This window comes from Parasteatoda tepidariorum, chromosome 1, assembly GCF_982258835.1.
Source record: "Parasteatoda tepidariorum strain Cologne lab strain chromosome 1, Ptep-v5.0, whole genome shotgun sequence".
Classification (NCBI taxonomy): domain Eukaryota; kingdom Metazoa; phylum Arthropoda; class Arachnida; order Araneae; family Theridiidae; genus Parasteatoda; species Parasteatoda tepidariorum.
The window spans coordinates 83,675,364-83,701,589 of record NC_141755.1 but is presented as its reverse complement, the minus strand read 5'-3'; the positions used below and the strand labels follow the sequence as shown (position 1 = coordinate 83,701,589).

The 26,226-nt window shown below is 29.9% G+C and overlaps 1 protein-coding gene across 1 annotated transcript in view; it reads right to left on the bottom strand.

Moving 5' to 3' along the window:
* The window catches only part of LOC107443793 (uncharacterized), a 28,761-nt gene extending 10,825 nt beyond the window's left edge, over positions 1–17,936 (bottom strand). The window contains exons 1-3 of the mRNA XM_043040867.3: positions 17,778–17,936; positions 15,477–15,559; positions 860–946 (exon numbers count right to left, since the gene is read on the bottom strand). Coding sequence (XP_042896801.2) covers positions 860–946; positions 15,477–15,559; positions 17,778–17,829 — 222 coding nt within the window. The 5' untranslated portion in view covers positions 17,830–17,936. The remainder of the gene's footprint in view (positions 1–859; positions 947–15,476; positions 15,560–17,777) is intronic.
* Positions 17,937–26,226: the final 8,290 nt, after the last annotated feature.

Below are 26,226 nucleotides of genomic sequence, written 5' to 3'. Positions count from 1 at the left end.
CGTTAATTCCTTCGTCAGCCTTTGCTTTTCTGAAAAAGTAGATAAAGAAAAATTTTCTCAAGAATAGGTGTCATTAAAATTTAAGATACATAGCATCGTTAAACACCAGAAAACTTCAGCCCTCCGAGTCCAAGCTATTTATAAAGACCTAATGCAGCAATATGACCCACAATACAGCAACATACTGCGCATGGTGGAATTGATGTTTTCTCTGTCTGAGAGTACTGCAGCGGTTGAAAGGGGCTTTTCAGCAATGAATTTACAAAAAAACACATTACGTACTGGTCTTAAACAAGAAGCGTTAGACGCAATTATGAACTTCTACCTAAATGGAAAACTCCTTTCAGATTTCTGCTCAGAAACCTCTGCAAATCATTGGCTTGATTGTGGTCAGCGTCATATTTGATTCATTTAATAAACGCAGTACCCTCGGATAAATTGACATTCCTGATAACTTGACCTTTGACGTTCAAATTATTTCATAAAAGAAAGAAATTATTTCCTAAAGGAAATACTAGGTTACTATTAGTAATCTAGTATTTCTTTTATTACTGTATAATGTAATCCTAGTATTTGTAATCCTAGTAGCTACTAATTCATTGTGCAATTTATATAAATGTTTGAAATAAATAAGAGAAAATTATATTTTTATTTATTTAGAAGCTACGAGTTAATTTCATAGGAGGACGGGTACATTGTTGGACAAGCCGTCCTCGGGGACGGGTAAAATTTCTGAGTTTCTTCGAGCCCTAGGGAAAAGCATTTTATTAAAAAAAAATGAGATTTTTTTTTCGATATAGAAGTAATCTTTATATCTAATAATAATCATAATCTAAGATATAGAAGAAATGATCTTTACTTTATTGGTTCCACACTTAGTGAAATCCTTTTCATTGTAATACTGATAGATTCCATTCACTGAACATCCGTAAGAGCAAGGACTGTACTGAAAAGATAAGTATTTTTAAACAGTATGGCTTATTACTCTTATATAAATATCTAATAATTCGAAACAAGAAAGGAGAAATATTTATGAGGAAAATGTTCTGTTGCAATATATCGATTACTTATTCTGAACAATTTCATATTTTCAATTCACAGTTAAAAGAAAGATTACTACTAAAAACAAAATTCATTTAAAGTGAAAAAAATACAGAATTGAAAAAAAAGAGAACTAAGCTCAAAGATTCTAAAAGAAATTAATGCCTAATTGAAAATACAAGATTGAAAGGTAAATTTCACTTAAAATTTCATTTTTAATCCATATAAATCAATTTTATTTTACTTTATGTCTAATTAATTAATTTTATTTTAATGAAAAAGGGGTACGCTTACAGATCTACCTCCCCGTGGTGTACCCTGGTAACGTCTTTTGACGGCTAAGAGATCTGTAGTTTCCGGCATGTCTTCGCTTTGCTCCCGCACCTCGAGGGTTTTCGGCCTGCGCGTCCTGCAGTGGAATGCTGGTGGCCTTTCCCAGACAAAAAGGCTCGATTTGTTGCGTTCACTTGGGGATCACGACATTGATATTTTTACGTTACAAGAAGCCAATCTTACGGAGGAAACTCTTTGTTTCTTTCCATTTCAAAGTCATCATCTATTTTTATTACCAAAATTTAGACAAATCGCTAGTGGTATCTTGATGGGTGTTAGAAATGACCTAATATCTCGATTTAAAATCGTGAAGCAGATGGGCACTACTGCCGATAATTCTGAAATCATTGATTGTCATGTATGGAAAAGGGGTCATTTTTTCCGACTCTACTCCTTATACGTACCCCCTTCATGTAAACCAAATCTATCCAATTTACTTATTGACGACAAAACTATTATCATTGGAGATTTTAATGCCCATTCAACTCGATGGGGCTATGATGATGTTAATGCTGCTGGTAAAGAGGTTGAAGACCTTCTCAATTCTAGTCCTCTTGAGCTTATCTTTAGAGACTCAGACATTCCCACATTCCTCCATTATAATGGAACTCTATCTAACCCTGACCTCCTCCTTGTGTCTTCCCATCTTTGCCAATATACAAGGAGATCTGTGATTGAAGACCCAGGTTCTGGTCATATTCATGGTTCATGGACAAGTAATTGCCACTGTTAAAGTCCCAACATCACAAATGGCTAATAAGGCCTCGAAGAAAAAGTCTTGGAACTTTAGAAAGGCCGACTGGAGAAAATTCTCTAACATCTTAGACGAAGTCTTACAAAACAATCCTATTGACCTGTACTTTCTGCAAAACGAGCGTCTTTTGAGCGTTTTATTAACAACCTCAACTTTAGGGAAAACAGTATCAAAACTTATAAGTTCCTTAGCAAAATCCAGAATAAGTTTTCCCCGCCTCTAAGACAACATATCCATGCTGATCATCGATGCCTAACTGATGAAACCAAACTTGCAAACGCGTTTGGAAATTTCTATCACTCTTCCCAAAGAAAGCGCTGCTTTGAGAGAAAGAACTCGAAGGTTCTCAAGAGAAAATTTAATAGCCCTCACGCTGAAGATCGGCAAAAAGACGAACATATCTTCTCTGATCTTTTCAGCGAATATGAATTCGATCTGTCTTTAAAAAGACTTCCTATAAAAAAGTCTCCTGGCGATGACGGGATACACTCTGAATTTTTGAAGCACATGGGAAATTACGCAAAAAAGGTACTTATAGAAATCTTCAATGTTTTTAGGAAAAGGGGAGTCGTACCTAATTGCTGGAAGAGTGCCAAAATTATCCCAATCTTAAAAAAGGGCAAAAGCCCAGACTCCATTGAAAATTTTAGGCCCATCTCTCTGACAAGCACTACTGCCAAACTAATGGAAAGAATGGTCCATACGAGACTCATCTGGTATCTGGAACATTTCAATTTAATACGTCACGAGCAAGCAGGTTTTAGAAGAAATCGATCCACTGTTGACCAAGTTACCTTTTTCAGTCAGGCGGTAAAGGATTCCTTGAATAATAGAGAGGTACTGACTGCTGTTTATATAGATTTTAAATCTGCCTATGACTCCGTTTGGAGAGAACTCTTGATACAAAAGCTCGCTGACTTTGGAGTCCACTCATGCATGCTTAATTGGTTTCGATCTTTCCTTTATGGAAGAAGCTGCAGAGTTGAATTCGGAAATGGAAAATCGAGAAGCTTTAATCTCCGTACTGGTCTCCCACAGGGAGCTGTTACCAGCTGTGCCCTTTTCAACGTCTGCATCAATGACTTGATTAACACCTCAACGGCAGTGCCTAACATCCATTGCCTCCTATATGCGGATGATCTTGTTTTCTGGACCACAGCATCAAAGCGCCACGCTAAATCAACTGTTGAGACCACACTTAATCTTGCACTGGAATCCCTCAGTCGTTGGTGTGAGGAAACTAATATGGTAGTAAATCTGAATAAATGTGCCACTCAAGCTTTCTCACTAATGCGTCGACCTATTATACCAAATCTCTCTTTTTCTGGCACTACGCTTGAAAATGTTGATTCCTTCACTTATCTCGGAACCGTTTTTGATTCTAAACTGAGCTGGAGGAACCATGTTGCATTTGTTGCCGAACGGGTAATAAGACGCCTCCCTATTTTAAAACGACTTGCTGACACTCTCTGGGGATGTGCCCGGTCTACCCTCGCTCTGACTTATCAAAAATACTTCCTTCCAATTTTTACTTACTGCTCTGAACCACTCATCTCTATGCCTACATCCCTACTTCAAAAGCTTGAGGTCTTACAAAACCAGGTCCTTCGACTAATGACAGGTGCTGTAAAAACTACACCTATAGACGCAATGACCTTGCTCACAGGCATTAAACCTTTGGATGTTGTCTTTAGGGAAAGGGCTGTCTTACTATACTTTAAACTTACCCAAATGGATAATTTCTGGACTAACTATCAACTTACTCCTCGTAATTTAAAAACTCAAAATGGATTTATTCAGACTGTCAAAGATCAATTGGTTGGGATCGATCCGCCCCAACTAGAAGGTCAGGTGGAACTGGTGAGCCCTCTTGACTACCAAAAAATTAATGTCAGACTCTCTCTTGAACAGGACATTGTTAAAAGTGAAACATCTACCGCTGCTCTCCACCTTCTTGCGCTAGAGACAATGGGAATCCGTTACCCGGAACCGCTCTGGCTGAGAGTTTTTACAGATGGCTCTTTCCATCCGGATCAACCAAATGCTGGAGCTGGTATCTCTTGTAATCTCTTCTCCTTTGGTGACCCAGTGGGTGCCAATAGATCTGCTTTTGACGGGGAAGTTGTTGCAATCCGTATAGCTCTTGAACAGCTTTTTTGTTTTATTGAGTCTTTTTCAAATGTGGTTATCCTTTCAGACTCGAAGGCGGCGCTTTGCTCGATTGAATCTATGCATTGCCCTTCCAATTGCGACGTTCTAAAATGTCAGGATGCGATACGTAAACTCCACCATTTTGGCAAAACTATAGCCCTACAATGGATTCCCGGGCATTGTGATATTGCAGGAAATGAGAGGGCTGATGTTTTGGCAAAGAGAGGCACAAGAATTCTCCAGGCTCTTAGTAGCCCAGTCCCCTTTTCAACTTTAAAAAGGATTATTAGATCAAAAATCAATGGGGATTTCCACCATCAATTGTCAGAAAGGGTAAAAACCGAAGTGTGGAGAGATCTTCGACAGAACAACATTCCAGACTGGCCCCTCCGCGAAGTGGTGGCTCAGTTTCGACTATATACCGGACATGACTGCCTTGCCACGCACCTGTTTCGTTTAGGGCTGGCACCTGATCCCTATTGTTCTCTATGCATGAGCCAAGCTGTTTTGGATGGCAGCTACATCCTGTGCTGCAGGGCCCTCCGCGGGTCGTCGTCTACCGAGCGATATTGGGAAGCAAGAGCGCTCCTAAGGAAATGACTTTTTACTTTCTTATTTTGTTCCTATGTTTTTGCTTTTTCATGTCAATTACCTCTGCTATTTGAAATAAATAAATAAAATAAATTTTAATGAAAAAATATTTATATTTTTTTCCAAAACTGATAATACATATTTAGAATAGAAATACATGCTTGATTGATTTTTTACGGGGGGGGGGATTACAGGAGATTGGAATTAAAAATTGAAAGCTTTGCTTTAATCTACATCTTAAAGTCTCATTTTCAAACCAGAAAGTGCTAAGTCACAAAAAAATTTAGCGAAGCAAAAAGTAGTATTATATTTGAGATTAAACATATCGAATGGATTCCCATTTTAGTTATCACTTCAGTTTTAAAATGTCATAATAAAAAAAATCAATCTTAAGCTATATTTTTATACACTCTCGCAACTTTTAAACTATTTGTTCTGTTGACTCGTGTATAATTTCATTCTATTAAACACGAAAAATAAATGGAGAAAAATATCTCACTTGTATAAATAGCTATATCAGATGCGTAAAAGGGTGCAAGAACAAGTTTGAACTTTTTGAACATAAAACCCATATAACTTCTTAACTATTAGTCCCATCATCCATTAGTCCTTGCTCAGTCTAATGGTTCATTGAATTTAGCATGAAAAAATACATCGGATATGCTTCTTCAATTCACCGTCTAAAAATTCGATTCTCACTCTCGAATCACGTGAGTCCCTCAACAAAAGAAAAGGGGGGGAAGCGTTATTATAAATGATACGTGAAAACTCCCCGACTCTCAGAAGGAAGTAAAGAAGTTTTCAGGTATCATTTTTAAAAACGTAACAAAACGTTTCGTCAAAAAAAATACCTCGGGTTTTAATTTTGTTCGAAGAAACACTCTTTTATTTGCTTTAATTACTGGACTGCTATCGCAACTTCCAGCTATTTTTTTTTCATTTAAAAAAACCACGAAGTTATAATATCTTAAATTTGAAACTATTATTTTGTATTATTTGTATTCGATTTCAAAATGAACTCGTCTTTACGTTTTTAATAACCATTACTTTATAACCTTCATTGAACAGCCGACCCATTTTTGGGGGGGTTTACGTCTACTAATATTCAACTCCATAGCCTTGTAATTCTGAACCCAATCCAGAAGACAAGGGAACTCCAGAATCAAGTATTGGGAGAAATTAGCCTTCGTCGAGGACTCAATCATCAATTTTTATTTGATTGAATTTTAATGCTCATTTTTTATTATTACAAGCTTATTTTAAAGAAGAAATTTTCTTATCTTACTACATCTGGTAGCCCTTTTTTTTTCAATTTTTATTTTCAAAAATGTAGAGATTCTCTACATAAGTACAGAAGTATGTTCAGACATTTTGGAGTGCACCAAACCACAAAATCGTGATATTCGCTGCAATCCTATACGATGTCAAGTAGAACTATATTATTATGCAAATTAAATAATCTAAAACACGCTTGCATGATTCAGATTTATCGTGCAAATCAAATCATCTAAAATTAGTTAACCTGATTCAGATTAATTGGTAAAATGAAATCCTCTTAAACTTTCTTACATGATTCAGATATTTCGTGCAAAATAATCAATCGAACTTATATAAGATTGAGATTCTTAAAACAAATCCTCTAATACTCGCTTAAGCGAATCAGATTTATCATGCAACTTAAATACATTTTAGCTTGTTTACACTACTCTGATTTTTCTTGCAAATTAAATCATCTTAAACTTGCTCACACAATTCAGATTTATCGTGCAAATTAAATCATCCAAAATTAGCTGACTCAATTCAGATAAATTGTGCAAATGAAATCCTCTTAAACTTTTTACATGATCCAGATATATCGTGCAAACTAAGCAATCAAACTTACTCACAATTGAGATTCGTTAAAAGTGAAAACAAATCCTTTAACGTTCACTCACGTGATTCAAATACATCGTGCAAATTAAATACTTTTAAACTTTTTTACACAATTCAGATTTATTCCGCAAATCAAATTATCTGAAACTTATTTACACACTCCAAATTTATCGTGCGCATTAAAAACTCTTAAATTTTATTACACGACTCAAATTTATCCAGCAAATTAAATAATTTAAAACATAATTCCGATTAATCGTGCAAATCAAATCATCTAAAAATATCTTTTTGAATTCAGATTAATAGTGCAAATGAAATCCTCTTCAACTTCCTTACATAATTCAGATACATCGTGCAAATTATATAACGTTTTATATAACTTTTTTGAACTTGTACAGTTGGTTAAAAATTAGAGTAAAAATATCATTTTGAAAAAATTTGTTGCCTTAAAAGTACAACTATTTCAGATTTAAAATCACCACACCCGAATTAAGCAAGATCAAGTATTCGCATAAATGCAACAAAAAATTTGTTCCCCAGAATAATTTTTAAAAAATGAATAAATTAAATAAATATCTATCTCTAAATATTTTAAAATGTATTGCTACATAAGTGATACAAAAAAAAAGACTGACAGCTTGATAGTTTTATACTTTCTCCAGACCGAATAATGGAGTTGTATGTTCCATTTATTCGACCAAAATTTCAGAATGGAGTCATTTTCAACCAGGCAAAATGTTTCACGTAAACCACTGGAATTAAACATAAAAATTTATTTCGATATTTTTCTGAATTTATCCCAGAAAGTAACACAACTAAACACTCAAATTTTTCACTTTCATGGCAGTAAAAAGAATAACCGAAATACGTGAATGGAAAACGGGAGAAAATTTCGTTTGAATAAGGTACGAAAGTTTTCGTAAGTTTTAAAAAACTAGTAATAACGCTCCGCGTATGAAAAAAGGCAATTGCTTTTTCCCGGAAATTAGAAAGCAGGGACTTTCAACTTTCAGATATAAAACAGAATCGATTGCACTAACTTTTAAAAAAAACTGAGAAAATGTTAATCCTTGAATTAAACAATTAAAAAAAAGGTTAAAGAGTGAAGCGTGTTAACTGCAATTCATTTTTTTTTTTAAAAATTAGATTATTTTGTAAGAAAAGTTAATTTTATTAGCTTCAGTAGTTACTAAAAACAAGACCGAGTGCTCAGTTTTTAATTCAAGGGAGTTAAATGAGAATAAGTAGCTATTTAATTTGAGAGGTTTAGTTCGGTACATATTTTTATTTCTTTTATTTATTTTAAAACCTTTCTGTATTTTCTGAAGAAGTCAGTTGAAAAAATACTTTACTCGAATTGCAGCTGTGCAGAGATTAAAATTTATTTTTATATGAAGTGATTAATTAAACTACTATCCGATTCCATGTCAGAGATACTTGATCTGTAATGATTTAGATTTGATTATCTATGATTGTCAATTAGATTATCCATGATCATCTATTAGATTATCTTTGATTATCTATTATATTGTCCATGATTATCTATTATATTGTCTATGATTATTTATTATATTGTCTGTGATTATCTATTATATCGTCTATGATAATCTATTATATTGTCTATGATTATCTATGATTATCCATTATTTAGATTATCTATGATAAGATATGATTTTTATGATTATGATGATGATTGATATTGTTGATTATGATAATATTTAGATATGCTTATCTTTGATTAGATTATCTATGATTTAGATTTGATATAGATATTTATATCTTCATGAGATATTTGCATAACTTTGATCTGAGCCTTGATGATTTCAGAAAACTATTTAAAGTGGTAGATTTCAAGTAAATCTTTCAGTAATATTAACTTTCTAAATCTAAAAAAATTATTTGTTTTAATAAATAAATTTAGATTTGTTTAATAATAATATTAAGAAATAAATGTGAAAATAACAAACAAACATTACAAATAACAACTATCTGACTAACTTTGACGTGTAACGCCTAAACGAATTAAAACTGTACGTCGCTTAAATGGAACAGCAAAATGTTAGCTACCTCTGAGTACAGATCTTTTCTCGTCTAATCTTAAAGTAAATAATTCCCGCAACAGCAAGTTGCGGATCAGAAGTGCCATGTAGATTAAAGATCGACAATAATGGAACCAATGGCAGGATGATGGCAAAGTGATCAGCAGTGCACATCGGGGGCCATTACTTTTAAGTGCCTCCAGGGATAGAACCTCCGTAGAGAGCTCGTGAATCACTATGCCATCAAGAGGTGCTCGGGTTTCCATAATTGAGTTTTTGGATATTTATCGGTGCTTCTATTTGGTGCTAGTGGAGATTTCCTTTAAGAGTTAAATTTTATGCGCAATGTAAACAAAGTGTAAATTGCACTGAGGAACATACTTATATTTGTTCCCTGTTGCACGAGATTTTTTTAAACGGATCTTGGATATTTCCACGTCACTGATTTCAAATATGCAACCAGTTTCTCCCTTCAAGTTTCTTTAAATGATATTTTTAGTCTTTTTTTCGAAATGAAGAAGTTTAAGAACATTATGTATAACAAAGAGTCGCCTAAATGTTTTATTTTATTTTATAACCATCGTTGAACAGCCGACCCAATTTTATGGGTTTATAACTACTAATGTTCAACTCCGTAGACTTGTAATTTTGAACCCAATGCAGAAGACAAGGGAACTCCTGGATCGAGTTTTGGGAGAAATGGGAGAAAATGGTATTGGTAGCAATTTGCTTTCGTGGAGGACTTTTTGATGAAGCTAATCCGCATTTGCGTTACATGGAGAGGAAGAACACGAGAACCTCCCACGGTTAGGAGACTCTAACCCATGATCCGTTTACCCCTGAGGATATTTCACGTCAGCACTGAGGTCGGTGCAAGCCGAATGTGGAATTCGTATCGACTGGGATTCGAACCTGGTTCGCCGCATTGGAAGGCGAACACTCTATCTCTTGAGCCATCGCAGCTCTCGCATAAATGTTGCGAAAAACTTCCATTGGAGTTAGCGCACATCATCAGGATTAAAATTCCATGCAAATGCAGCAAAAAAATTTACTTTTCAGCGTTATCTATTTAAATATATTCCTTTAATGTGTCGCATGTTCCTTTATTTGTGTGAATTAACTATCTTATTTCTTTTATTGTGTTATATCATGTACGACAGTTCTAATGTATCACGCGTATTGTTTTCATTCATGCAGAAAACTTTTTTAAGTTATAAAAGTCATTTTAAAGGGCTATTATATTTTTAATGCGCTTCTTTCTTTAGAATAAATCGTACATTACTTGTTTTCTTAAAGAGCAACCATATAACAAGTTAGAAAGAAGAATGAAGAAATATGTTGTATTTTTATCACCTAAAGAATGATTAAGTTTTACCACCTATATAATGGTTTTTCCTACTTTTATTATCACAGAGTTTGCCAAACTAAGGGATTTTTTTCTTTTGTTATGACTAGCCCTGACACCAGGGACTATACATCATTTCGGGACCTAATGATTTGTTTATTTTTATGTTTACTACAGATAGAAAAAAAAGTAGCAGAATAAAGTGATAACAAAAGAGGAAATTGGTGTTTTATGTTAAATTTTACGAAAAACTTGAGAGAATTTTCTTCTTTGTGTTGGGACTAACGTTTTTTTAGGAACTCATCAAAAAAGAAATTGGTTTTTTATTTTTTGTAATAATTTCTGGAAAAAAAAAATTAAAAATAATTTTTATTTAGTGAATACGTTTTTAAGGAAAAATATAACACTTATGTTCATGAACAAATTAAAAGTCATTTATTTAAGACTTGAAACAGAAAATAATAACTTTCCCATTTTCAAATCGAAATCATTCGTAAAACAAAAACAAATTCAAATTAATCAGATACTGCTAGAGTAAAAATAGACACTTGTTACGATGCTATTGAAGTTGCTATTGACATTTATTCAAACATTACAGGATAGTTTTAAAAAATATATAATGCGCCTACGTATTGAAACAAAAGAATGTAAATTAAAATTTATTTTTAGTGCGTTAGAATCATTTTAGCGATTTTAAAAAAATTAATGATTTTTTTCTCTAATATTTTTATTAGTGTCTTCTAATCTTTTAGTGCATTGGTGAATTTTTCAGTGATTTTTGGTGCATTAGTGAATATTTTTCCTTTACAAATAAAATTATGCGTGTTTCTAAAGAATAAAGCTTTTGACGAAATGTGTATCTTCCACTAAGGAAAAGATAGTAACATCACCTATTTGACAAAACGTTTGATCGGATCATTTTCAAGGGAAATGTTTCGTCAATAACAAAGAAACTTTCGCGAACATTATCCATTTCGTATTGTGAGTGGCTAATGAACTCTAAACTTCGCATCCTCAACTAGCAATAATTAAAATAAATTCCCTAATAATTTCTAGAAATACTGATTACTCATTCATTCATATTTCCTTCATTTTATGTTATATTTATTAAACACAACTTGGACAACTTCAACGTCGCCAGAAAAAATGCTTCTTGCAGTGAATTCCCGCCCATGTGAACCTTGAGTTCAATGAAATAGCTGATTTCTTGGCTAAAAATGCCAGAGATCTCAATCAAAATACAATCCCAACTACGCTGGCAGATGCAAATGCTTTTGCAAAGTCATGACTATTCACCCCCTTAAAAATCAAGGCTCACGATCAAATAACTAATCTTGACATCGACAGGGAGGACAGCCACCACTCTCATCAGACTAAGAACAAAACATCATAAAAACATGAGAGTTTCTGCAGATGGGACTAGAAAATGTCAAACCTCTGGCAACTGTCTTAATGTGGAACTCACACCATATCATTATTTTAACTGCCCTGCAGTCGTAGCAGGCCTTCACCTCTTAAACTACCCTATAGAAGAAGATTTATATTCACTTAATGCCAAAGAGATAGCAAAGACTATTCAAGCACACCATGAGATATGATTCAATTGAGGATACGACAACAACCAACTATGTTGCACTAGATTTTGACGCAATTCGTATCCTTCACTGAGGAAAAGATCGCAACATCCTCTATTTGCACAAATCGGCTCATTTTCGAGAAAAAGGCTTCGTCAATAACGAAGAAAATTTCGTGAACATTGTCAATTTCGTATTGTGAGTGACTAATAAAATCTTAACTCCGTATCATCAACTAGCAATAATTAAGATAAATTCCATAATAATTTCTAGCAATACTGATTACTCATTCATTCATATTTCTTTCATTTTATGTTATATTTATTAAACACTATGTTGCACTAAGACTAATGATTTTGAAGCAATTCGTATCCTCCACTGAGGAAAAGATCGTAACAAACTCTATTTGCACAAATCGGCTCATTTTCGAGAAAAAGGTTTCGTCAATAGCGGAGAAAATTTCGTGAAAATTATCCACTTCGTATTATGAGTGACGAATAAACTCTAAACTTAAACTATTTTAATAAGAAAAGAATACATGCGGAACCAGTTTTGTGTTTCTTATTTGCCCATTTTCTACGGAAAGTGTGGTTAAAATTCTTACAATAAATTATTACGATATGTATTACAGTAAAAAATACTTTCATCCTGGTCGAGAGTATTTTTACCTTAAATTTTTATATCTTTTTTACATATTGTATAGACGCTTTTATCTGCCGTTTTTGTCGTCTTTAGGTTTCAAAGTAATTCTAAGACATTTAATAGCGCAAGTAAGATTAAAAACTCTAAAAATTTCTCTTGTTTCAATAAAATTATAATGAAAGTGCGGTTAAACAAGAAAATAAATATTTAAACGCATAAAAATTATTAAAATGAGATATCTGAAGCATAAAATGAGAGAACTGAAGCATCAAGGCGTATAACTTCAATAAAAAGGAACTAAATGCCTAAACTAGATGTTTCCATTATATTATTAAAAAACAGGATGAATTCAAGAAAGCTAAGTAAGTATAAAAAAAAGACTTTAAAAACTTTTGAAAACAGTAAAGAAGTGAAACCAGGCTTAAAAGGTAAATAAAAATATTTGCTGAAGATTAATTAATTTAGTTCTTTAATAAATAAAAAAAATTAGAAAATGTTAAATATCTTGTTCTTGACTCACATATAAAATACCAAAAACATTTTTCGTTTTTGAGTTGTTTCTTTTTATTTATTCTAATTATTTCGTTTACATAAATCTCTAAAATATTCCACTAAAAAATCAAACATTCAAACATAAATCTCTTTGTTTGCTAGAAAATATCTTTTGCTTTAAGCGTGATTAATAAATTAAAAATTTTCATTATTTAAAAAAAAAAAAACATAAAACTTTTTTCTTGGGGTACTTAATTTTGTTGCAGAGTTCTCTGCTTTTTTATAAAACGTCTACTTTTATGTATTCAATTGAAGTAGTGTCGTATTACGATGCCTTTTTTAATAACAACGTAATAAAAATAAAACTTAGTTTTATATCGTATGAGAATTTTTAAAAAAAAAATCTTAATAGATTAAGTTTGCGGAGACGAGTCCGAATTTTCCCGAATACCCTTTCTAGGCGTGGGGGGTTGGTGCGGGGTAAGTACACTCTTAATAGATTAAGTTTTGATTGAGTACGTAAAAATAAAATCATCACTGTGAATTTCTTTCGTTAGTAGTTATAGTTTACGTTTAAGTTCCTTCAAAAGCAAGATAGAGCGTTTTTAATCTAAACATTTCTAAAGTATATGAAAATATTTGTGTCTAATTAATAATTATTCAAAAATTTTCAGCAAATAATTAGGTATAGCAAATATATATTTCATAAATTCATAAGCTTTAATATTATCATTATTATTATTATTATAATCGAAATTAGTACTATTGAAATTATAATTATTGAAATTATTATTATTGAAATTATATATTATTGAAATTATTACTATTGAAATTATAATTATTGAAATTATTATTATTGAAATTATATATTATTGAAATTATTACTATTGAAATTATAATTATTGAAATTATTATTATTATTGAAGTTTTTATTATTGAAATTGTGAATTCTGAAGAAACTTACAACTCTGAAAGAAACTAGTAATTAGATCTCTGATTGTTATAGCACACAAGATTGAAGAGGTCTGGACAATACAGTTACATTTCTTTAAAGGTACCATTCTAACATTAAAATGCTCTTTAGTATTGTTTACATGTAGGTGCGCTATAAGTTTCTAGATTTCTCTCTAGGTAGTAGCACGATAGCAGCAATCTTCCAGCTTGTCTGGAAAAGAAAGATGGCTGGTGCGCAATAATAACCACATTGGCAACATCATTTTGTTGGTATCACGAAATTGTAAAGTCTTAACCTACATGACATCTCTAGATCCCAACGAGCAGCTGCAGGAATGCATTATTTAATGCGTTAAATATTGCTTTGCAACTTTTATCGTTTTTCCACTTCCTTACATCAATTAAAAAATAATCAATACTATTTTTATCTATCGTTTAAATGGGGCTTTGTTTAGGGAACAAATAATAATAAATAATAATAATGTTAAATATTACATTGCAACTTTTATCATTTTTCCACTTCCCCACATCAATTAAAAAATAATCAATACTATTTTTATCTATCGTTTAAATGGGGCTTTGTTTCGAGAATAAATAATAATAATGTTAAATATTACTCTGCAACTTTAATCATTTTTCCACTTCCTTACATCAATTAAAAAATAATCAATACTTTTTTATCTATCGTTTAAATGGGGCTTTGTTTAGGGAACAAATAATAATAAATAATAATAATGTTAAATATTACATTGCAACTTTTATCATTTTTCCACTTCCCCACATCAATTAAAAAATAGTCAATACTATTTTTATCTATCGTTTAAATGGGGCTTTGTTTAGGGAATAAATAATAATAATGTTAAATATTACTCTGCAACTTTTATCATTTTTCCACTTCCTTACATCAATTAAAAAATAATCAATACTATTTTAATCTATCGTTTAAATGGGGCTTTGTTTAGGGAACAAATAATAATAAATAATAATAATGTTAAATATTACATTGCAACTTTTATCATTTTTCCACTTCCCCACATCAATTAAAAAATAAGCAATACTTTTTTATCTATCGTTTAAATGGGGCTTTGTTTCGAGAATAAATAATAATAATGTTAAATATTACTCTGCAACTTTAATCATTTTTCCACTTCCTTACATCAATTAAAAAATAATCAATACTATTTTTATCTATCGTTTAAATGGGGCTTTGTTTAGGGAACAAATAATAATAAATAATAATAATGTTAAATATTACTTTGCAACTTTTATCATTTTTCCACTTCACCACATCAATTAAAAAATAATCAATACTATTTTTATCTATCGTTTAAATGGGGCTTTGTTTAGGGAATAAATAATAATAATGTTAAATATTACTCTGCAACTTTTATAATTTTTCCACTTCCTTACATCAATTAAAAAATAATCAATACTATTTTAATCTATCGTTTAAATGGGGCTTTGTTTAGGGAACAAATAATAATAAATAATAATAATGTTAAATATTACTTTGCAACTTTTATAATTTTTCCACTTCCCTACATCAATTAAAAAATAATCAATGCTATTTTTATCTATCGTTTAAATGGGACTTTGTTTAGGGAATAAATTATAATGGTTATATTAAATACTAAAAAACATTCGAAATAAAAAAATATAGAGATAATTATAAAAAGTGATAGTTTTACCTGAGCAAAAAAATCTGCATCACATTTGCCACCACTGCAGCATTTATTGGAGCATCCTCCTTCTTTAATTGCATTCATGCTCACTGTAAATATTTTTAATTAATTAAGTTAATTAACAAATTTTTTGTGTGTACAAACATTGAAGCAAAAGTAAGAAAATGGCAGATGTTCCCAAAACAATAGTCACATAACCATTTTTATGAATGCCCAAAATCCAATTATTATTCAGTAGAAATTTAATAATTATTTCGTTCATTTTTCCGCTTCTACAAATATGAACTTAAGGATGTGTATAAAAAGTGAAATTATGTGATTATTTTTTATTAGAAATTGCACATTTTCAGAACATCAGCTATTTTAAAAATGAACAATTTTGCACGGAATAAATAGAAAACTTACAAACATATTTCTCTTATAGTTATATTCAATGGAAACAAATGCCGCCCTTTGTATAGAATTGACAATAATCTATGAGATTGTATTAACAGCTTCTAGAAACAAGAATTACCAACATTTTTTACAGCAAATTTTATTGCTTACGAAAAGCATAACCATAATAGTAACCTTTAATGTTATTATTACTCAAGATTTATGACATTGAGAAGTGTACAAACTCTTTAAAAGCAATACATTTTAATTCAACGGAAACATTTTAATTAAAAACCAGTATCACTCTTAAATTGAATTAAAACCCATGAATCTATTCAGGTTTAAAATATCTTTCACTTGAAAAGCTACTAATTGCTTCTTTTCAAAACCAATTTATCTTCACCCCAAATATAAGATTATAAATAGCATTTTCAAAAGGAAATCTTTTCCAATGAAACTCCTTGAAACCTAGTTATGCTAATTTTTACTACTATTTAATACCAATTCATTTAATACTAAGGTGAGGTGAATAACTTAATTTTGATTCGAGAATTGCATATCATCTCCATATCTTAATTGTTTATCACTGGTAATAAAATATTTTTAATTCAAAGCAAAACAATGAATTAAAAGCGGTAAAAATTGTCAGCCATTATGAAGGAAACTTATTTTAAATTTGTTTTAACTATTGTAAAGCTAGTTTACATTTTAGTATTGTAGAGTTATTCTTCATCCATTGCTATTTTCTTTATAACTCTTAATTTCGTAACGATATGTTCTTTAAAAGAAAGTATGTGAGAAAACGGTATACATTATATATTTCCAGTTCAAGTTAAATAAAATGCTTTTTCCAACTGACTATGTCAGTTATAATTAACAAGTATTTTCTAATTTATGAAGAATTTTAAAAACTTGCCTCAGCTGTTGGTATTAAAATCATTAAATTAAGTAAAGAACTGAAAAATCATTAAAATAAATCAAATGACAATGAGAAATTGATAGGGAGAATCGGCCTATTTCTTGCTCCAAAATAATTTGTTTTTATTTTCTTACTTTAAGGGGTCACAGTACCTAAAAAGTGACCGAAATATCGAAATTTTTTATTGCTTTTAATAAAACTTCAAACTATTTCAAATGCACTGAAAAAAAATCATCTCTCTATCTACATTTTTGAAAAAGTTATGAATGATTTTAGATTGTTCGAATACCGAAACTTGCTCAGCAGACAGACTTTTTTCTCATAAATAATAATTTTGTGTTTTAATCTTAATTAAATCCCTTTTTCTATTTAAGATAAAGCTTTGAAGTAAACTTTTTTGTCTTAGGTATAATACACTTATTTAAACTGTGTATGGAATAAGCATTTTATGAGGTATTACAATTTTTCATCATGTTATATATACCTAACAGAAATTTTTAACCTTTTTTTTCTACTCTTTTACAAAATAATCTATTAAAAATATTTTAATTGATACATCAACAAATGAATGTACGAAATTGTTAAGATGAATATTGTAAGCACTAAGAAAAAAAATTTTGAAAATATGTAAAAATAAAAAAGCCTAAGGTATTTAAAAAATTTTAATTTTTTAAATTTTTTTTAAAATTTTAAAAAAATTAAACAGTTTAATTATTTTTTGAAGATAAAATATTGATTATAAGTTAAATGAGCATGTAAAGCATCCACAAAATGAACGATTTTACCTTTATTTAAAAGCATTGTTGCAAAGGTACTGTGACCCCTTAAAATTGTAATCATTTCTTTAAAAAAATAGTATTTAAGTTACAAAATTTGACATCAAAATTCTTTTTAACAACAATTGACATTATTTATGGTCAAGTTCAGTAATAATAACATATTTATGAAATCAAAAATAAAATTTATTTTATTTATTTCACTTATAATATTAATCATGAATGTAAATAATTTACCTTGAGCATTCGCTGTCAACAACACACCAAACAAAAATATTAATCTTCGCATATTTTAGTATCTAAATTAGTTCCTATTATTTTAAGTCCCTTCGATGAAAATGTTCCAGATATCAAATCCTTTGAAACTTGCAGTCCAAACTTTTATAGACGAATTTCAGACGATCATAAAAACATAAAATGCTGAAACTTACAGCTTTGTAAATTTTGTTCGAAAATTCTAATAACTTGTTAATCTCTGTTTGCTTTAGAAGTGATTACATACTGGAATTTTAAAAATGGCGTAATCTGCCTTTTCGCCAACAACCAATGTTGAAAAATGCTATGAATCTTAAAATGCTCACATTTATTCAGCAGAATTGAATTGTAATAATTTCTTAATCATGCGAACGATGTTATTCATTTATTTAAACGTGATAAAGCAATTAAAATAAACTACGAGTGCACTTTAAATTTTTATTTAAAATTATCGAAAACAATTACCAAATTGATTTAATGTTTCACTGACACAAATAAAAACACGACTGAAACATGCAATTAAAGCCAGCTTGAAGGCAAGGAGATCAAGCAGTTGTCTTAGAACCAGGGTTTGCCAAGTGGGCAAACTTTGAAAAAACCCGCCCGGGTTTTATTGGGTGGGCCCACCTTGAAAAATCCCACTTGGAACGATAAGTGGGTTTTTTCAAAAAAAAAAAAAAAAATTTACTGAAACTTATTGTTTCGCATTTACTTTTATATAATTTATTGTGCAGCATAAATTTGTCAAATAGAGTTGCATGATTTATATGATTAAGTTTTTAATGTTAGTAAAGTAAAAGAAACTCGAATCTTCATATAATTTTATAGTAGGTACTATTGAACACTTCAAGTGGGTTTTTTCAAAAAGTAATATTTTAATGATATTAAATCAAATAAAAATTTAAATAATATAGTCTGAAAAGATCAATTTTTCAAATATAGTTGCATGCTTTATATATTAATAAGAGGGTTATTATATTAATTCATATGTTTAAAAAAATTGAAAAGAAACAATTTATTTCTTTTTTTACCAAGTGATACATTAACAAATTTAAACAGTTTTATTTTCTAGCTATAAAAAAAAGCTAAAACTTTTTATAAGAGAATTTTTTAAAATTATTTATCTAAAAATGAAATCATTTTCCTGGGGTTAATTATTTGAAAACAAATGGACAAGTAACTGATACTCTTTATAATTATATATAGTTTTAATTTCACTTTCTATTAATCTTATTATATAAACATGTAAGACCATTAAATATTTATTTCAGTTTCTTATTTAACTCAAGTCAGATGAAATTTTAGTTTTTACTGATTATAAATATTTACAGATTATAAATATTTGCAGATTATAATTTTATAATAGGTAATATCCATATGGTTAATAAATATAGTAGTAAATAAATGTGTGTGAAAACAAAAAGATTAATAAAATTGTTCCTTTTATATTACTGCATTTATATTTTATAATTCTTGAGTTAAAAAATTATGAAACGTAATGTGCTTAACAATAAAGAAGATTCAAATATGTATTAGTGATAATGCGTTATTTAAACTTATTATAAAACACATATAACCAGGGTTCCCCAAGTGGGCCCACTTTGAAAAAACCCACTTGGTGTTTTTTTTTCACAATTTTTTTTTTTAATTTGGTTCAAAAAGAAGTATCTTCTAATACTATCATTGGACACATTGTTGAAGTTAACAAATATTTTAGAAATGTTCATCAAGCACATGGATGGGCAAATGAAAAAAACAGCGGGATGACCCAATGATACTAGGTGGAATTCATATTGTGAGAGCGTAAAAACTTTTGCCAATATTTACCATAAATATGAAGAGATTGTTCTTGAACATCAAAATAAATCTAATAATAATATGTCAAAAATATTAAATAATATTGGGCTTTACCAATAAACTATCAATTGGGAAAAACAGATATCAATTGTTTCTGAAGCAGTTTTCATCAAAAAATAGTGGAAAATTACGGCAAAAAAAAAGTAAATAAAATTCCTAGCTTCCACAAAATTTCTGTCAATTCCTTTTTCTCTGCCCTCAGCACCAGCATCCTCTGTCTCTATCGAAAGACACTTTTCAACTTTCGGTTTGGTGCAGAGTAAACTTCGAAATAGATTAGGAATAGATAAAGCTGCAAAACTCGTAAAAGTGTATCACTATCTAAGAGAGAAATGTAGACACTTTGAATCTGTTGTATGATAATAATAATAAAGGAAAAAAATGGACCTTTTATTTAAGTTAACTCTTAACATCTGACAATTTTTAACTATTTGAAGAAAGTTCATCACCATTAAAAAACAGTTAAAAATTAAAATATTTTAAGATTTTTTAAATATTATTTTTAAGATTTCATTTGAATACAATTTATTTTGTATCTTTTAATCATGCTTAAAAATATTGAAAGCAAACAAAAAAAAATTCTATTAAGTGATACATTAAACAACAATAAACAAATTCAAAGTTTTATTTTCTGATTTTGAAAAAATAAGCTATAACTTTTTATATATGTTTTTTTATAATTTTAAGATTAATTTGTTTTTTTGAAACTATAAACTTAAAATGTATCTAAAAATGCATATATTTATCTAAATATTTGATAAAAGGGACACGTAAGTGATACTCTTTATAATTATACGTAATTTTAACTTCACGTTCTATTAATCGTATTATAAAGACATGGAAGACCATTAAATATTTATTCCAGTTTAATTTTATTACAGATTAAAGTCAAATGAAATTTTAGTGTTTACTTATACAACAGTATTTAATAAATAAAAATATTTTCACAGTAAAATTTAGGAGCACTAAATGAAAAAACCCAATTTTCCCCGGGTTTTTTCAAATAAAACCCAATTTTCCCCGGGTTTTTTCAATAAAACCCAGGCGGGCTGGGTTTTTTCAAAAATCCCCGGGTTTTTTCAAACCCTGCTTAGAACCCATCACTGGAAGGAATTCAGCAGCTAAGATCTTTCAAAAAAATGCATATATTTTTTTTAAATATCAGTACTTTTTCTTAAAAAATATTTATATAAATGGTGTAGCTGTAACTGTATTTATTTTGTTTTTCGAGTGACTGTAATTATACGAATTATCAAGTTTTAATAGCTTAACTATTGTTGAATACCATGCCAACTGAAACCAGTCGTAGAATTCCAAGCGTAACAGAGGGGAAATCACACAGGTATTTTATCATAAAAAATGTATTAAATATATGTGAAAGCAAAAATTGTGCAATAAGAAAGTTTCAAACTGAACCCCACTCGTTTTTATGAATATTAAATTCATAACTTGTAGGGAAGACCTAGGAATCATTTTGAATAAAAGACTCATCCAAAGATGGAGCCACCGAAGAGAAATAAGTTTTCACGCGTATTATAATTTGAGTATTTTTAACTTGAATTCCTCAAGTGTTAGATGTTCTATAGTTAGTACATCGAACCAATTTCTTACTGAAAAAAATTTAAACAGTGTAAATTATGTAAGAAAGCACCAAATGTAGTTTGCAGAAATCGCAATTTAACTTATCAAGCTTCATAAAAGCTTTTAAGAGAAATTAAAAGTAAAAATATATTATCATCTCTTTGAGGAAATTTATTTTCAGGTCTAATTTTTTTTAGTTTTTTTAATATCAGTAGAACAACTGAATTAATGTTATTTGAACAAAATTTAAATAATGGTTGAGGAACTGAATCATTCAAAATATTTTTTTTATTTCATATTATTTTGTTTTTTAACGCGCGACTTTATTGAAGCATATATTACAGTACAAAATGCAATGATGTTCAATTTCAAAAGTTATAAACTATTTTTTAGCCTTAAAAATTTATTTAAGTTTCTAATATCTAATTACGCTATATGTATCTTCAAGTTAAAAGAAATATATAAACAAATTCTTAATGCAAACAAACAAAAAAAATTATATTTCATAATGTAACAATGCAAAATCTTAAAGAGTTTGTAAAATAACTCATTTCATATTTAATATTCAAGTAGCAATCGTAACACGAATAGTTCCTTTCTTAAACTTACTATTTAAGATAATCTGATGTCCTAAAATTCAATTAAAAAAGTAATTATAATGCTATTTTTTTAGTCAAAAGGTATTTTAGAAAGGTAGTTAGTATATTTAGTGCATTTAACATAAGTATTACTAGAATTGACAATAAGCTATAATTAACATTATAATTCCTACTTATTTTTTAATTTTATTTTATAGCCGTCGTTGAACAGCCGACTCAATAATTTGGGTTTACGACTACTAATGTTCAACTCCGTAGCTTTGTAATTTTGAACCCAATCCAGAAGACAAGGTAACTCCTGGATCAAATATAGGGAGAAATTTTGCTTTCGTGTAGGACTTTTTGATGGAACTAATGCACATTTGCGTTACATGGAGGGGGAAACTACTAAAACCTCCCACGGTTAGCCTGACGGCAAGGGGACTCTAAACCATGATCCGCACCGATTTACCGATTTAAGCTTGGATTTTCAGAGTTCCTAGCCCGAAGGGCTATCTACCCTTTCATCGAAATTGTAATAAACATAAGGGAAGAGAGGCGGTTAGATATTTACTTAAGCATGGTACATATGATAAATAATAACAATGTAATATAACGAGAAAAAAGGCGTTAAAATAAACGCAGTTTGGGTTAAATAACGAAAAATACACGATTATAATACAATAATGATAATATAAACACGTTGAGAATAATAAAATATTTACAGATTTAGAAGTTATGTACATATATACGTCAAAAACGGGCTGATGCTCGAAGAGCGAAGGGATGCTGAGGAGCGGGCGCAACTCTTGAATCCCTGCATCACTCCCTTGCCTCCCCCCCCCCGAAGGGCTTCTCAGGTGCAGAGTGATGCAGTTCTTCTTGAGTAATTAAGTGTGGTTTACTTTAGTTAAAATATTTAGATAATATTCCGTCACTAATGAAAAATGCGGTGGCGGGGCTGAATTTCGCGTTATCGTTAATGTTCGAAGTCGAATATATTATTAAAGTTGCAAGTAGTACATTTTGTAGCATCTTTAAAAAAAGAATGCGTTTAGCCGTTGGAGATAATTTTCTAATTGATCAATTTTTAAGTCTTGATGAATAGTTTTGTTACTAACGTACCAGGGCGCACCTGTTACATATCTAAGTATTTTATTTTGAAAGGTGTTGAGCTTTTTGATTTTAATTTTAGTAAGAGCTCCCCATGCTGGGGGAGAGGGGCGTAAGTTAAAATGGGTCTGATGCACATTAAATAGATTGTTCTTTTAGTTGTTAAGGTCATTTTTGAATTAGATGATAAAATTGGTCTAAAAGAATGATAAGCAGCATTTGCTTTTTTGATGATATCTTTGATACGGATATTCCAATTTAGTGTGTTAGTCAAAATGACAAAGTATTTAGAGTCAAAGTATTCGTTCGTTAGTCAAAGTATTTAGAGCTGTTAACGATGGGGATGTTTTCACTGAATAATTTTAGATTATTATTGTCTACCACTGAGGGTATTTTACGTCAGAACTGTGGTCAGTGCTAGCCGGATAAGGAATTCGCATTGATCAGCCATCTCAGGGTTTCGAACCCGGTTCACCACACTGGAAAGCGAAACCTCTATCCCCTGAACCATCACGGCTCTTATAAACCGTCGTTGAACCGTTTATAATCGTCGTTAAAATTTAAGGAAAAAACGGAAAATCCAGAATAACTTTCGATTTAACAATCAATACCTCACGCACTAAGACTCTATCTTAATGGTTAGGGTAACATCAAATATGTTAATTAATTAGCGCAGATGATATTTTAAGATACATAATCAGACACAATGTACTTTCTATGAATGAACACAGGTTTTTTTTCCGACGGATTAGGATTTTTGGCACTCAAAATATGATATGAGAGATAGGGACAATCTGGAAAATTTGATCTCATGTTGGTCGAAAGTTTGGACCCCTTAATGTTAACCATATTTTTCGTAATATCTCGTTATATCTAGAGAATTGTTTAAGCAAATTGAAAAAAAAATTATTCACACACAATTATGAAATTTTAGAGAGGGGGCTAGTATGAACATCTTGAATAAATTTGATATTTATAAGTCAAATTTACTCCACGAGAATTCGAAAATTGGAATCATTAAAGGTACACTGTAACGTGCCGTTGCATAATTACACTATTCATACTTTAGTAGAAATTTGCAAAGGAAGGTTTTTAAAATGCAAAAGTAGCTTTTCTCTTTGCTCTTTTATTAACAAACTTTATTCTTGGAATTTCTACAAAAGGTGATTGTTGGTTGTAATAAATTGTGTAATATGTTATAAACTGTACGGTTTTTTACCTATTTTGATATTAATTTTTGCTCTGTATAGTTTCAATTAACCAGCATTCGGGCATAAATATATATGTCTTCGTGGGGCTAATGTAGGCGCCTGGTTGTGGGGTTCGTGTGAACATCTCCGCTCTGGCCCCGTTCAACTTTCAGTAGAAGAAATAGGAACTGATCACAAATAAAACACATGAATTAGTTACAAATGTAACACATTTAATGCTATTTATTTTCTAAATTAGAATAATTTTCTAAAGTGATACACCTTCAAAAATAGTGGTTTTACTCTCAAGTAAAAAATTTTGCGCGAAATCTTTTTATTAATTCATTTTCAGAAGGTTTCAAAAAATTTTAAGGAGGTGTTTTATCAAGTTTCTTTTTAAGAATATGATTCAATATCGTAAAGAAGAAAACAAAGTTTTTACTCCAGATTTATTTTTTGCCATACATTAAACTAAAACAACACATAGTGAACGGTTCCGTCTTCTTTCTATTGTGGGTTGTTTAAATTGCTGGAGTAAATGGAGGCTCTGACAGGTATTGCCAATTCGAACTATTTCATTATCAAAATATTACAATAGTTATTTAAGTTGATTCAGTTTAAAATTGGTTCTGCGTTTTTAAATAAATCAAATTGAATTACGGTTTTTAAATGCATTGATTTGCGTTCAAAATATTCTTTCTTAGTATAGTGACATTTCCGATTACAAATAAGTAGTTCAATTTATTAGGTCAATCTTTGTTCTAACGTTTTTGGCTAGTTTTCACTTTTTTTTTCTTGATTTTATTTTTCATTTTGTCTTTAGATACACTTTTCTTAGTTATTATAAAAAATTACTTAATAATTTATCAAGTTTGTCTATATTATCCCCATCGCATGTCTGCACAAACCTCGTTTAGTGGAGCTGTTGTGTGGATAAGATAAAGCTTTTTAAAAAAAATATTACAGAAAATGTAAACCAATGGAAAAATAATAGGTATAAAACAGAATGCAGGTGAACATCAAATTTATTGTAAAAAAATATACTCCATGAGTTAAAAATTGTATTGTAATTGTAATTGATCCAAACATAATTCCAATGCGAAAAAATTTTTTTAATAATTATTTGTTAACTTAATTATTATGTTTTTCAATAATAGTTAAAGAAATTGTGAATTGTAAGGTATAGAAAATTTTTACATAATTTTGAAGAATGTAATTCTATATGGTAAATTATAAAATTTGAACAAAAATGGTCAAATAGTTCCTAAAAAATCGATATTTAAATAAACGATTTTTTTTAAATTTTATTTTTAGGAAATTATTCGACCAATTTCGTTCAAATTTTGTATTTTGCCTTTTCATATTTTCAAATATACAACTTTTTTAAAAATTCGATTCATCAGGAATTATTCAACCGATTACGTTCAAGTTTTATATTTTGCATTTCAAAACTACATTGTAAAATAATGTAAAACATTTTACACCTTGCAGTTCAAAATTTTCTTAAACTAGTATTAAACAAATAAAACCTCCTAGGAGGATCTGGCAACCCTCTTCCTTGAGTAGTGCAATACAGGGCTAAAGAGAATAGAAGGGCTAGTTCACTCCGCTCTTAGAGCTGAAGCTACGATTTCCCTCCTCATGACGTCACTGTGTACACAGATCTCGGAGATCACAAGCAAAGATATTATGATAACTTTGCATCTTTCTCTTTGTAAAAATAAGTTAGATTTTTTCTGGTTACTAGCTTTCAAACTTTACGTAATTAACACATTATTTCCATTCATAAACATAGTTCAAAAAAACTTTCTTGGCCATTATATTAAAAAAAAATACCATTTTAAACTTATAAAAATGTTTTACTAGTTGGCGAAAATGACACTATAAATACTGATTTTAAAATATGCCGTTAATAGCAATTTGTTCATACTTAATCATTAGGAAACATCAACCTTAAACGCTAATTACTGAAACAAAATAATAATTTAGGTTCATAATGACATTAGAAATTTTACAATTGCTTATAGATATTTAAATTTACGATGATATAATTTATAGATATTTAAATTTAAGAGAATATAATTTTTTAAAAAAAATCATAAATATTTAGAA